The sequence below is a fragment of the Lepidochelys olivacea genome, assembly GCF_965140295.1.
Source record: "Lepidochelys olivacea isolate rLepOli2 genome assembly, chromosome: 2".
Classification (NCBI taxonomy): domain Eukaryota; kingdom Metazoa; phylum Chordata; order Testudines; family Cheloniidae; genus Lepidochelys; species Lepidochelys olivacea.
The window spans coordinates 61,163,102-61,176,633 of NC_140412.1; the positions used below are offsets into that span (position 1 = coordinate 61,163,102).

The 13,532-nt window shown below is 39.5% G+C and overlaps 1 protein-coding gene across 3 annotated transcripts in view; it reads right to left on the minus strand.

The window, feature by feature from the left end:
• The window catches only part of PREX2 (phosphatidylinositol-3,4,5-trisphosphate dependent Rac exchange factor 2), a 304,934-nt gene that overhangs the window by 128,698 nt on the left and 162,704 nt on the right, over positions 1-13,532 (minus strand). For all 3 annotated transcript variants that reach the window (XM_084620586.1, XM_084620587.1, XM_084620585.1), the window contains 3 exons: positions 11,994-12,142; positions 8,322-8,407; positions 3,978-4,114 (listed from right to left, as the gene is read on the minus strand). In XM_084620586.1, coding sequence (XP_084476712.1) covers positions 3,978-4,114; positions 8,322-8,407; positions 11,994-12,142 — 372 coding nt within the window. The remainder of the gene's footprint in view (positions 1-3,977; positions 4,115-8,321; positions 8,408-11,993; positions 12,143-13,532) is intronic.

Below are 13,532 nucleotides of genomic sequence, written 5' to 3' on the forward strand. Positions count from 1 at the left end.
AATGTAAGCTAAAGCTCATGCACAAACTCTACAGGATCTTCTGTCAAGTCACATTTAGTGTCACCAACAAAGAAACTAATAGATGTTGTATTATGATCAGTGGAACTGCAGTCAGAGGGCCATATACCTTGGATGGGGCTGTTATTGAAGGGACACTAAGAAGACAGGGAATGGGTGGAGTTAGGCAGGAAGCAACTCAGCCACATGGACAGAGCAGTGCAGAGGGTTTACTAAAGTTCCACTTGTTCAACTTAACCTGCGTTTGGTTTCACTTTTTGTGAATGAAACATGGTGGCAGCATTTGAGCTGTGAGTTCTCTGCAGTGCAGCAGGTGGCAGCATGAGCCATGTAACTCAGTTTGAAGCCCCCAAGAGCCCTGGATTTTGCATATCCAAGCTTAGACCAGAGATGGACCGAGTGGAAGGAGGAGTTTGAGCAGGACACAGATCTGGCCATGCAAGAGGACAACATCAGTAGGAAAGTAAAACTGTTATTTTACCTTACTGGGGAACAAGGCAGAGAGATCTGCACCCCTCGGAAGCACACCACTGCCTCAAGCCTCACAGCAGCCCTAGGAGCCCTGGGAAACTATTCGTCCCTAAAGCAGAACAAAACTGTGACACAACACAGATTTTTCACTGGAGACCAAGCCAAAGGGGAATGGCTAGATCCCTATATTTCTGCCTTACGCACACTGGCTACTACGTGCAATTTTGAAGACTTGACAGACTTCCTGATTTGGGAAAGGACAGTCTGTGGCACTTGGGATCACCATCTGCAAGAAATACTGCAGGAGCGGCTAGTCCAGAAAGGTGGTCTCACATTAAACAGACAGGGAGCGGAAGCCTCAAGTGAAAGAATGAGAGCCCTAGGAGGCACAAAAACCCCACAACTACATGCAGTCAAGAACACAGGAGAGCAAGTAGCCAGGGTTCCATACACATAATGAGGGGCACTAATTGTGGAAGACAGCATGAGCAGGTCAATGAGAAGTGCTCCGCACTTGGACAACATTGCAAGGAATGTGGCAAGTTGAATCGTTTTAGTAATGTGTACAAGAGCAGAGAACAGTCCCAGAAAAATTCAATCAGATATGTATAAAAGGGAGATGGCACATCAGACAGTGTTGATAACGTCATTATTATCTCCTTGAGTCTGAAAGCATATTACATTCAGGCTGTTGGGACAGGAAAGCAGCAAGGGACAATGCCAACCTCCATGAATGCAGGAGTGTTAATAGTCCGATTTCAGCTGGACAGTGGGGCCTCCTGCAATATGATCAAACATACCATTCACAGAGAGCAGACACAATCCAATAACATACAATGCAAGCTTAATGCTGTCCATAGGAAAAAGTGACCTCAATCACTAACCCAAAAAATAACAGATGATACAGCAGAAATTTGTGGTGGTGGATGATGATAAACACCATCAACCCCTCTTGGGCAATACACATACCAGCCACAGGTTGGATCAGGTGCAGCATCAGAATTTTATAGCTAGAGTGCAAAGAGCAAAAAGGGAAATCCCATGGACAATGGAGATAATTTTAAAAGTATATAGGGATGTTTTCAAAAGCAATGGGTGCCTCAAAGGAAAGCTTCAATGGGAAATAGACCCAACAGTGGAACCTTTGAGTTTACCATGAAGGAAAATTCCAGTGGTACTTTGTAATCCAGTAGTCAAGGAGCATGAAAGTATGCAGCGCAGGCACATCATAGCACCTGTAAAGGCCAATACAGGCTGGGTAAGAAGCATGGCAATGGTAAAGAAGCAGTCAGGAAAATTACTTATCTGCATAGACCTAAAACCCCTGAACAAGGCATTAAATAGATGTCCCTATCCACTTCCCACAATTGATGACATCTTGGTAGAACTTTCCAAAGCTAGAATCTTTGTAGTCTCTAATGTGATGGATGAGTTTTGACACATAAGGCTGGATAAAGAGTCCTGTATGCTGGCAAACTTTGCACCATCATTTGGTCACTGCAGATGGCCGTGCAAGCTGATGGGCATGAGTCCAGCCCCAGAGATGTTCCAGAGAAGACTCACCCAAGCACTGGAAAGGTTGCCTGGGGTGAAAATAATTGCAGATGATATCCTCTTTGTAGGTGAAGGGAGCAATGATACAGAAGCTGAACAAGAGTATGACAGAAAACTACAAGTTTCTGCAGCAACGCAGAGACAAGAACATAAAACTGAACCCAGAAAAAGTGTGACTCAAACAGCATGAGAATATATATATATACATCTACTCATAGCAGAGGGATCAAAAGCAGATCCCAACAAGATCAAGGTAGTCAGAGACATGCCAGCTCCAGTGGATGTGAAAAGGGTGCACAGGAAAGATATATTTTCTGTCCATGTTCTGTCCACACCTGGCTACAGTTCTGAAACCCATCCATTGGCTCACAAGGCAGGATGTTCAGAGGGACTGGGAAGGTCCCCAACAGCAAGCATTTGACAATTAAAACAAATGATAATGGATGCTCCTGTGCTGAAGTACTACCAGCCAGGTAAATCACTAATACTGCAGTGTGATGCATCAGACACTAGAAAGATCACTAAAGTTAACACAAAAGACTATTCCAAAACATATTATTCTTACCCAGGTTTTCCAAGAGTGCTATATAAAAGGACTGCCTGATCATTTGGGCTGACCTCCTATATATCACAGGCCACCAGAACCACTCAGCACCCAAACAATAAACCCAACAACCAAAATATCACAGCCCTCAGTCTGTAGAGATTTGTGTTATCTTTGGAAATTTCAGCATGCTGCTCTGAGCCTGATGAGTTTTTCTTTAAACACCAGGAAATGCTATATGTGGGAAGAAGAATATATATTTTGTGATATACCAAACAACTTTTAACGGAATTCACATCCAGTTGCAGTAATTGTTCACCTAATGATAGGCATACAAGCAATTTTTAAGTTCTCCTTTTCTGGATGCCCACCCATCTCCATAGCAAATCCACATCTGTGAAACACTCAGGTATAAAGTACTTATTAGCCGTTTAATTTAGCCAGTTTAGGGCAAAAGAATCCATGCTACTGTGTCTGGGAGTAAAACTACCCCTTTTGACCAGAATTCAGAGATCTGTTGCACTCGGTCTGCACATGTTATGTAACTGCTTCAATTCTGTACTGGAGCACAAAGAAATCCAAAGAAACATGTTCATGAAGCAGTATTTGCATGATGCAGCTGAAACAACCCCCTATTTCTGCTGCGTATCTCATATCTGTTCAGTAGTCTGAGAGGAGGATTTCACATTTAGTTTTAATTGAATTTTAACACTCACTGAAAGACATTGTGAAGTTAATTAACTGGTTCACAGTTTATGAAGAATTTCCAAGAACGTGGAAAGATTACATTACTGAATCCAGCTGTTTTGTTTTATCGTGACAATTACTGTGGACATTCAATTTTCTTTCTAAACTAAAAGCAAGAATAATTTATTTGCTCATATAAAAAAACGAAACTCAGAATCCTTGAAATAATATTTATTTCTAACACTGCACTGTAATGGAAGTGTAGAGAAACTTTTATAGACAGGATATATTCACTCTGCTCTGTACGTGCTAAGTGTTAATAAAAGTCAGGAAATAGATCAACTGTGCTATGTTCTCATGAGCACACAGCTAGCTGTATAAACTCCACTCCATCCAGATGATAATATATTTCATGGTGTTTTCTGCACAGAGCTATAATACTGCTGGAAATAATCCTTTAAAAAGATAACATGAGAAAACTATTTAGTTAAAAGCTTAGTTTTTTGAAGCAGAACTTAAAGAGACCTTGAGTGTCAGCAATAAATATTAAGTAATCTCATCAGTTTTTATATTTTAATTAGCCACCTCCCCTTTATTCCTCCCTTCCCCCCCCCCCCCCCACAACTGGATGTAAAGAACAAAAACAAAAAACAAAAAAAACAATGGGTAGAGCAATGAGGGCATAAGCAGTAAACTTGTCTACCTGCATTGGACGCCTATATTTCCTGCAGGCTGTGACGTGGGCAATAACACTTGCATGAGTCTCTTTGCTGACGTTAATTCCATTCACTTTAATTATGCACTGTCCAGGGTGGAGACCTGCTGCAGCTGCCACAGTCCCTTTAAAAACAATTGTGAAAGTTGCCAAATTCCATGCTAAAAGATCCCCTTTTAAACATACAGTCCAAGTGCCTCATTCTGCCTCAGTATCTGCTACTATTGATTCTTGCATGACTATTGCTAGTACAATAGAATTCTGAAGTCAATGAGACTCTGCAAAGATTCAGGGTTCCATGCTAGAGGATCCCCAGTGTGGGGACCATATCATAATCCTGTAGAACATTTTATTGAAAAACTGTTCAAAGAGAGCTACTACAAACCTCAGCTATATTAATTTAATTGTAATTGTCTTAGAATAAATTTCACCTGATAAAATACTGCAGAACAAGATATCCTCTGTTGGTTTTGTTGTGTCTGATTGCAAAGTTCATGTAATACTTAATAGCTTATAAAAATAATATGATGTAATGCACTATTTCACTAAAAATAACATATTGTCAACAGCCCAGTACTGATGTATAACCCAACAATAACAAACCAGTGTGCACGTGCAATTAAGGAAATGTTATTTCAGTAAGGAAACAGATTTTAGTTTTAAGCTTCTAGTGTGTAATTTCTAAATTACTGTAAGAATTATTTTTTAAAAACCCCTTAATATTCCTCATTTCGTAGTCAAATTCTATTGTGAAACAAATTCTGAAAAATTGTTAAACACTACCAACTGAGGCCATGGTCAGTTTGTTGCTAAATTTCCCCAGGCACCTAGCTGAAAATGCTGGGGAAGATTTGACTTTTGTAGTAAAAGAGGATAAAAAAAATCTGTAATTTGAAAATAACTATAACCATTCAGAGTCCTAAACCTTTGCTCTTTGATTACAGCAAATTTCCTATTGATAAATAAAAATCAGAAGCTTTCTGACAACTCTCCCTGTAATTCAAAGTAAGTCTTAAAGCAGACGAGGAGTTTCTTGTCAAACAGTATGTGAAAAATCCAAGTCCAAGGGCATTTCTGTGTATTCAGTTCTATTTTAATCTCTTTACCATTTCATGTGTAATGGAAAATGCCTAGCTTCCAGTTTAAAAAAAAACCCAAAAAACAGTCAACGGTTATTGGAATAGGAAATTTTATTAACTTTAATCATTGTGAATAAAAATGAAGAATACTCTTTGAATAAAAAATAAAATATAAATTTCAGTGATTTGTTTCCATAGTAGAGTGATAACCTTGAAAAAGTGCTCTATCCACTGAACAAGTATGGCAAAGGTAGTGGCAGTGTAAAATAACTTGCCAGCATGCCTCAAACCTATTCTGGAGGGACTGGCTCTTGGAGTTCGAAGTTAGTTTGGTCTCCAGGCATATTCTATTCCTTTCTCCTCTGTTGAGATTGTCAACAAAAGATGCCAATGAAGAATGAACATGTTGCTCCCAGGCTGATACAAAATATTTGGGGCCCTCCTGCACAGTTGAATCATATTTTAACTTGCAAACTGTCTGAATTCGATGAGGAATGCATTGAAAAAATAAATTTGGAATCCCATACTATGATTTTTAACAATCACTTTTTACAGACTATAGCTGCACTTTAAATTAAGTGTCTTGAAATCACACCACAATCAGCTAATGTGGTTCCAACAAATATCTGGATTTAGAGACAAAGCTTAAACAGATCCCATTAAATAATATACTTCAAGACTGCAGAATTGTTATTCAGACTCCAGAAAACCATGGTCCCAGTTCAGGAAAACTTTTAAGCATATGCTTAAGTGAATCCTGGTTCAGCAATTCACTTAAGCATGTGCTTATGTGCCATTGAGATCAATGGAACTAAAATATTTGCTTAAATGCTTTGATGAATAAGGATGGACAGCTCAACTGAGACCCAGGTGTGGAAGTAATTAACAGACTGGTGAGTATTCGACTCTCTGGTCTTGAAGACCTGGTTTCTGGAACCACAGCTCAGGCCAAAATTGACTGGTTCTTTCAACTGGTTGCTTTGCCAAACTTAATCATACTGCTTGGTTTAAGCCCTGGTCTACACTAGGACTTTAGGTCGAATTTAGCAGCGTTAAATCGATGTAAACCTGCACCCGTCCACATGATGAAGCCCTTTATTTCGACTTAAAGGGCTCTTAAAATCCATTTCCTTACTCCACCCCGACAAGTGGATTAGCGCTTAAATCGGCCTTGCCCGCTCGAATTTGGGGTACTGTGGACACAATTCGATGGTATTGGCCTCCGGGAGCTATCCCAGAGTGCTCCATTGTGACTGCTCTGGACAGCACTCTCAACTCAGATGCACGATTGTCTGCCGTTGCTCTGATGGAGGGAGGGGCGACTGATGACATGGCTTACAGGGTTGGCTTACAGGGAGTTAAAATCAACAAATGGGGTGGCTTTACATCAAGGAGTATTTCAGGCAGGACTTCACGGAGGGTTCCAATCAGAAATGGTACACCTAAGTTATTGTTCTTATTGGAACAAGCAGGTTGGTCTGGCCTCTGATTGATACATGGCTAGATTTACCTCGCTGCACCTTCTCTGTGAGTGACTGCAGTGTGACCTAGAGGAATGAGTCCCCTAGACGGGGGGGCGGGGAGGAGGCGGGGTTTCAAATGAGTACAAAACAAATCTGGTCTATTTCTTGTTTTGATCCACTCCATCTATCTTTTACATCTTTGGCTGGCAGCAGACGGTGCAGAAGGACTGCATACCATCCACATCTCATGGCTGCTCGGCAGAAGATGGTACAAGAGGACTGCTAGCAATCCGTATCGCCTGCCTGCTCACTATAATATGGTTCAATAGGACTGACTGCAGGACTAAAGAGAATGACCTGATCAAGTCACTCCAAATTTAGTCCCTGCGCCCATGTCTGCCCAGGCGCTCCTGATCGACCTCACAGAGGTGACCAGGAGCACCTCGGACATGACAATGACGGCTACCAGTCCTACTATACTGTCTGCTGCCATAAGGCAACGGGTTACTGCTGCTGTGTAGCAATGCAGTACCACGTCTGCCAGCACCCAGGAGACATACGGTGATGGTGAGCTGAGCGGGCTCCATGCTTGCCGTGGTATGGCGTCTGCACGGGTAACCCAGGAAAAAAGGCGCAAAACGATTGTCTGCCCTTTCTTTCCTGGAGGGAGGGAAAGAAGGGGGGCCTGATGACATGTACCCAGAACCACCCGCAGCAATGTTTTAGCCCCATCAGGCATTGGGATCTCAACCCAGAATTCCAATGGGCAGCGGAGACTGCGGGAACAGTGGGATAGCTACCCACAGTGCAACACTCCGGAAGTCGACGCTTGCCTCAGTACTGTGGAAGCACTCCGCTGAGTTAATGCTCTTAATGCACTTAGAGCATTTTCTGTGGGGACACACACACTCGAATATATAAAACCGATTTCTAAAAAAAACAACTTCTATAAATTCGACCTAATTTCGTAGTGTAGACATACCCTAAGGTTTCTCAGTTACAGGAGGGTAAATTGCCACAGCGCAGGCTAAAAATATGGTTTTAATGAGCTCTGCATTTCACAATACACAACAGATTGTTTACTATAGTCAGAGATAGGGAATTTGAGAATTCTGCTCCTCATCAGTGTCAGAACAGCAATCCAGAGTACATTGGGTTAAAGAGTTGGCAGATGTTTGGCAATCATGTCACAGAAAGGACATAAAACACTATTTAGAGCAAACATCTGTAGTTAGTAAAATGGTCTAAGTCACTGGAGCCCAGAGCTGTATGAAAGGATTTGTCCAAACTGCACATATGTTCTCAAGAGGGTTTTCAGATGAGTCAGACCATAAACATGTAATTTAATAACTAAGTAGCCTTCAGAACATTGCTTCCAAATGCCATTTTCTGAATCAATTATTTTTGCATTTCATAATTATTCCTGAATCTGTAAAGGATATTTGACCTTAAAACCTATATAAGTGTTACTTAAAGAACTAATCTAAATATTTGTAAAAACCAAAAAAGAGAGTCTAAATTTTAGCCATACTAGCCTATTCATAAGACAGTATTTTCAATGACTACCTATTTACCATCAGTTATGGTTGTAACAAAATAACATTCTGCAGATTTTTCAAGGTTCAAAACTATTAAAAATCTTATTAGGAAGTTTGAGTTAATGGTGTTTGTCTCAACAGGGAAGAATACGTAAACTGAAATTATAATGGTAAGTGTGATCGACCTCGACCAGGCCTAATCAGATGTTAGACAGATGATTACCATGGTCCCATTCAGCTCCTGTTTCTTACCTCTCCCAACAGCATGGACAACCGATGGACCAAAGCCCCGGATTTGGAATCCAAGCCCCTCTGCAGAGTCAGGGATCTTCACTGTCCTAATACCAACAGAGATTTAAGATCAAACATCAGATGTTAACATTTTGTTCTTTAAAGTAAAGATTGGTCACAGTGGGAAAAATAACAGGTAGTTAAAATCTGCTTGAACTCCTCCCTGCTATTTCTCATCATTTTTAAAAATACAAAGAGCTAAAGGAAAGGAAAGATGGTTAGGCTAAAGCTATTTATTCATTTATATTCTGTCCTATAGTGCTCATCACTGACTACCTAAGCATTTCACACACAGAATGATTTTACCTTCACAATACCCATGAAAGCAGGAGAATATTATTCCATTTTAAAAAGAGAACTCAGTAAAATAGAGATTAAGGCCTACATTTTCAAAAGTGTCTACCGATTTGGGGTTCATCTATTTTTTGACCCCATATGAAACACTTTGAAGGAGCCTGGTTTTCAGACATTTCTGTTTTACATTATTGCTGTATTTACCTCATAATGCTATCAAAAAATGAAAAATGTGTCAGTAAGGACTACAGAGTAAACTTTTTCATTTGAAGTTCCTATAGACAACATTTGAAAAATTCCGAAAAATTGAAAACTTTTCTCCCAAAATTCCAATTTTAAGAAAAAGCCGAATTTTAATGAAAATTTCCATCCAGTTCTATGAATTACAGAGAAAGTCACAGAAGTACAAATAGGAGCAAAAAAGATAGAGGACTGATCATGATGCTCTTATTCAGTAAGGACATTGAAACTTGGCCCAGAGATAATAGCATGATGAGACTGTAAGACTAAACAGTTGAACTGTTATGAGAAAGGTAATTCTATTTCATGGAAAATTTCAATATTTCAAATTGGTTTTGTTCCAATTTGGAATGAAAACCAATAATTTCAAAATTCTGGGCAGAGGTACAGGCACTGGAGTCCCCAGCTCACAGGTAGTCCACCTGGTGGACTCCCACAGAGCCACAGACCTTGGTAGCCCTGAGATCCTCAACTCCTGAATACAGTGACTGCTGGGCTCCTAGGGAGCTGTGGACTCTAGATGCTTTGGGAGCCTAGGCTGCTGAGGAGCCGAGAGCCTGGAATCCAGAGCTCCGAAGTTCTCAGCTTCCCAAAAGTCCATCAGACAGGCTGCCAAGGAGCTGGGAAACCTGGCAAGGTTCTGCTGGAACTTTGTCAGAATAGAACTGCTTCCGGAGAACATTTCAATTTTGACGAATCAGCAAATTCTAGTGAAAAAATATACTCTCCTTAGGCTTCAGAGGCCAAGCTCCAGCCCAACTAGTGAGAGCTCCACAAGACCGAATCAGTCGACCTGGGCTGGGAGGTTTGCTGCTGTGGGCTGTGTAGATGTACCCTTAGGCACTATGGTAATAAACAATAATAATAATTTTGAGAATTGGAAAGAGATAAATGTAATTTTAAAATACATTCATATAATATTGTAAAAAAAAAAAAGTACTTTGTTGAGTATAAACCAGCATCATTACTTCGCTTCTTGTTTATAGCAGGGGAAGCTGAAAATATGATTGGCACTTGGAGACAATTGTAGGCAGAGCCTGAATCCAAAACTTTTTGCAGCCCAGGCGTCTCTCTAAAAACTGACTTATTTTACAAACAGATTTTTAAAGACTGTTGGATATTAACTAAAGCTGGAGAAAACTCAATGGTCTCACTTTGTAAAATTTCCACACAAAATGCATTATATAAGCATCTCTCCCTACTTCATACACATACTCTGGGGGAAACTATGTAAGATCCAAGTCTTGTAGTACTCATTAGTTTAAGTTGGCTTTGTGTTGTGGACAAAAGCTGAGACATATTCATTTTCACTTAGGTCTACACAGGTGAAGGCCAAAGCGCTGACCCAGTGCACCAACCAGCCTGTAAATGTTAAATTTTTCTAATTTTACCAATATGGGACTCAATCCTGAAGCTTTTGTTCACAAGTAGTTCCACTGTCTTCAACTGGAGTTTTTTCCTGAATAAGGAATTCAGGATCAAGCCTCTCCCTAGAGCACTGTTTTAGCAGAGACTGGTAAATTTTGCAATTAACCATCCCACAACTCATCCTTGAGAACATTCATAACACATGCTAAGACAAACAGTAATCAATCCTATAGTCTTCCCTCACTAGTCACTGGATAAAGTTGTCTTAGAGATAGGGTATCCAGGAATGCAGGAAACTGCTTTCATATATGAACCCTTAAATATTGGACAGAAGCCTGATGAAAACTTAATGAAAAAGCTGTTTATTATATTTGCTGTATATAGTATATTGCACTTTAAATTTGGTTCTTAATAGAGAGGCCTTTACCCTGCAGACTGTGCCAGGAAAGGGAAACAATAAATACATTTTTTAAAACAAAAAACAAAAGAGAAGAAACTAAAGGTTAACACAAACCCTAAATACATACATACATACATACATAATTACAAAGATATAGGGGTACATTGTGCCTTCAGACACAGCCCCAACAAAAGGTAGTATATAAAATGCATCATCCCAAGAGTACATTCAGAGAGCCACTCCTCTAGGACACAATTCTTTCTTTGCTTTCCCCCTTTTATTTTGTGTGGGTTTTTATTAGCTGCGACATCCCAGTGCCAAGATGCCCCTCCTGCTCACAGATGTGGATGGGAGGACAATTCTCTTTTCTTCCAGTGCAGACCCACACCACGGTTAGCCTGTGCATGTGTATAAGGGGGAGGGTGATTCTGATTCCCCCTGTTCTGTGCAGCCATGTAGTCCAAGTCACAATCTAGTCCTTAGTGTAATTTTGGGCCTGATTCTCTGCTCTCTTAGGCTAGTGTAAAGTCGGAGTAACTCCATTAAATTTAATGGACCTATGTGATGTAAGTAACGGTTAAATCAGGCCTTTCATTCCTCTGTTTCTATTGAACACATGTATTTAAGGCTTAGGCGTAGATGAAAAGAACTGAAGAAGTTGCACAGTAAACAGGCACTCCATATTTCTTTTACATTAAGGGGACGCCAGTCACGTAAGAATTGTCAAAAACATTATATTGTGAAAAGTCCAACTGTTAATAAAGATCTTGAGGGGTTACTTTTTAATCCTATGTACTTTATTTGTAGAACAAGAACAGAAATGCAAAACACCGCTTAGATCATTGCGTCTAACCCTGGTGAGGTCAGGACATAGTCCCCAGACAGAGGAAGTTTGTTAAAAACAGAATGTCAGCTAAGTGGGTCAAAATTGCCTATATATTCAGAGAAACTTCATTTATATTTGTATTCTACGTGTATTTAAAATGACAGACTTGAACGTAAAAAGTGACTGATGTTTTCCCTTTGCTGTTGTTGGCAGATAAATGTTATACAGATAAACTTAAAGCAGATTGATTAGATGTGGGGCCTGGCATGTTGATATTTTATCAATCATTTTATTATTCAAGAACAATACTTTTGCTTGCTCAGATAAGTGTATATGGGTCATTTAAGCAATTTAAATAACCTTTCAGCAATAGTACACCTTATTCCAATAATGCAGTAACATTAAATCAATGCTGTCTTTCCTGTTTACTACCTAGACATTTGCCTTCTAGAATTCACTTGAGTTATCTTTTTTTTAAATTCCCAAAACAGGAAGCACAACTTACTCCCTTGGTTTTGTGCTCACGAGTACCCTGAGGGGTCTTCTGCTGTTTAAGCATGCTTTCAGGAAGCAATCCACTTCATTGAAGGGTCTCAGAAAAACTAGGTCACCATTAATGGCAAATATCTTCTTCCCAACTTCCAGGCCTGCCATCTAGGTGAGGGGGGGGGAAAGAAACAACACTTGAGCATTTTGCTTTGTTTTGTTCTAGGTTTGGTTTTTATAACCACCATTGTATTGATTTTGTCAGCCTATAGACAAACCCATTAGGAGTCAGTGATATAGACAATCTTTCTAGTCTCCTCCACACAGCATGCACAAAACAGCTCTAACCTATACCTGGCAAAAAGTGGTTTGTAAACTCCAAGTTTCAAAAGCACCTAGCATAAAGGGCCCTGATCTTGACTAGGCCCTTTTGACACTGCTGAAGTACAAATCAATAGTCTTAATTATTAATATAATGTAGATAATGTGACAGATCTTATTGGGCCAACTATTATTGTTACCAATTAACTAACTTCCCTTCCTGTTGTTCTCTAAAGAAACTGAAACTTACTTTCAAATATAGAGGCTAGCTGAATATTTTAAGAAGTATGTGAATATTTCATAAGTTACAAAAACAAACCATAAACTCCAAAGTTTTGAGTTTCACACCTTTGAGTGAGGTATACAACACATCAGGTCAAAGAGACCCTTTAAATTATTGGCCAACTAGGGAAGAAACTACTTCCAGCTAGAATGTTGCAGGATGTACTGAGCTGCTCAAGGCATCCTCCAAGTCTTATTGCCACTTGGGAACAGGGCTGTACTAGACAGTTGACAAAACACAACGGAATTACGGAAAGATAACAGAGCTGGACTCAGGCTGGATATAACCCTATGGTTGAACCATACCTCTTATTTGTTGTGTTTTCTTTAGGGCTGTTGATTAATTGCAGTTAACTCATGCGATTAACTCAAAAAAATTAACTGCAATTAAAAAAATTAATTGTGATTAATCACACTGTTAAACAATAGAATACCAATTGAAATGTATTAAATATTTTGGATATTTTTCTACATTTTCAAATATATTAATTTCTATTACAACACAGAATAAAAAGTGTACAGTGGTCACCTTATATTATTATTTTTTATTACAAATATTTGCACAGTAAAAACGATAAACAAAAGAAATAGTATTTTTCAATTCACCTCATACAAGTACTGTAGTGCAATCTCTTTATCGTGAAAGTGTAACTTCCAAACATAGATTGTATTTGTTACATAACTGCACTCAAAAACAAAACAATGTAAAACTCTAGAGCCTACAAGTCCACTCAATCCTACTTCTTGTTCAGCCACTTGCTAAGACAAACAAGTTTGTTTACATTTACGGGAGATATTGCTGACTGCTTCTTATTTACAATGTCAACTGAAAGTGAAAACAGGCATTTGCATGGCACCTTTGTAGCTGGCGCTGCAAGGTATTTACATGCCAGATATGCTAAACATTCATATATCCCTTCATGCTTTGGCCACCATTCTAGAGGACATGCTTCCA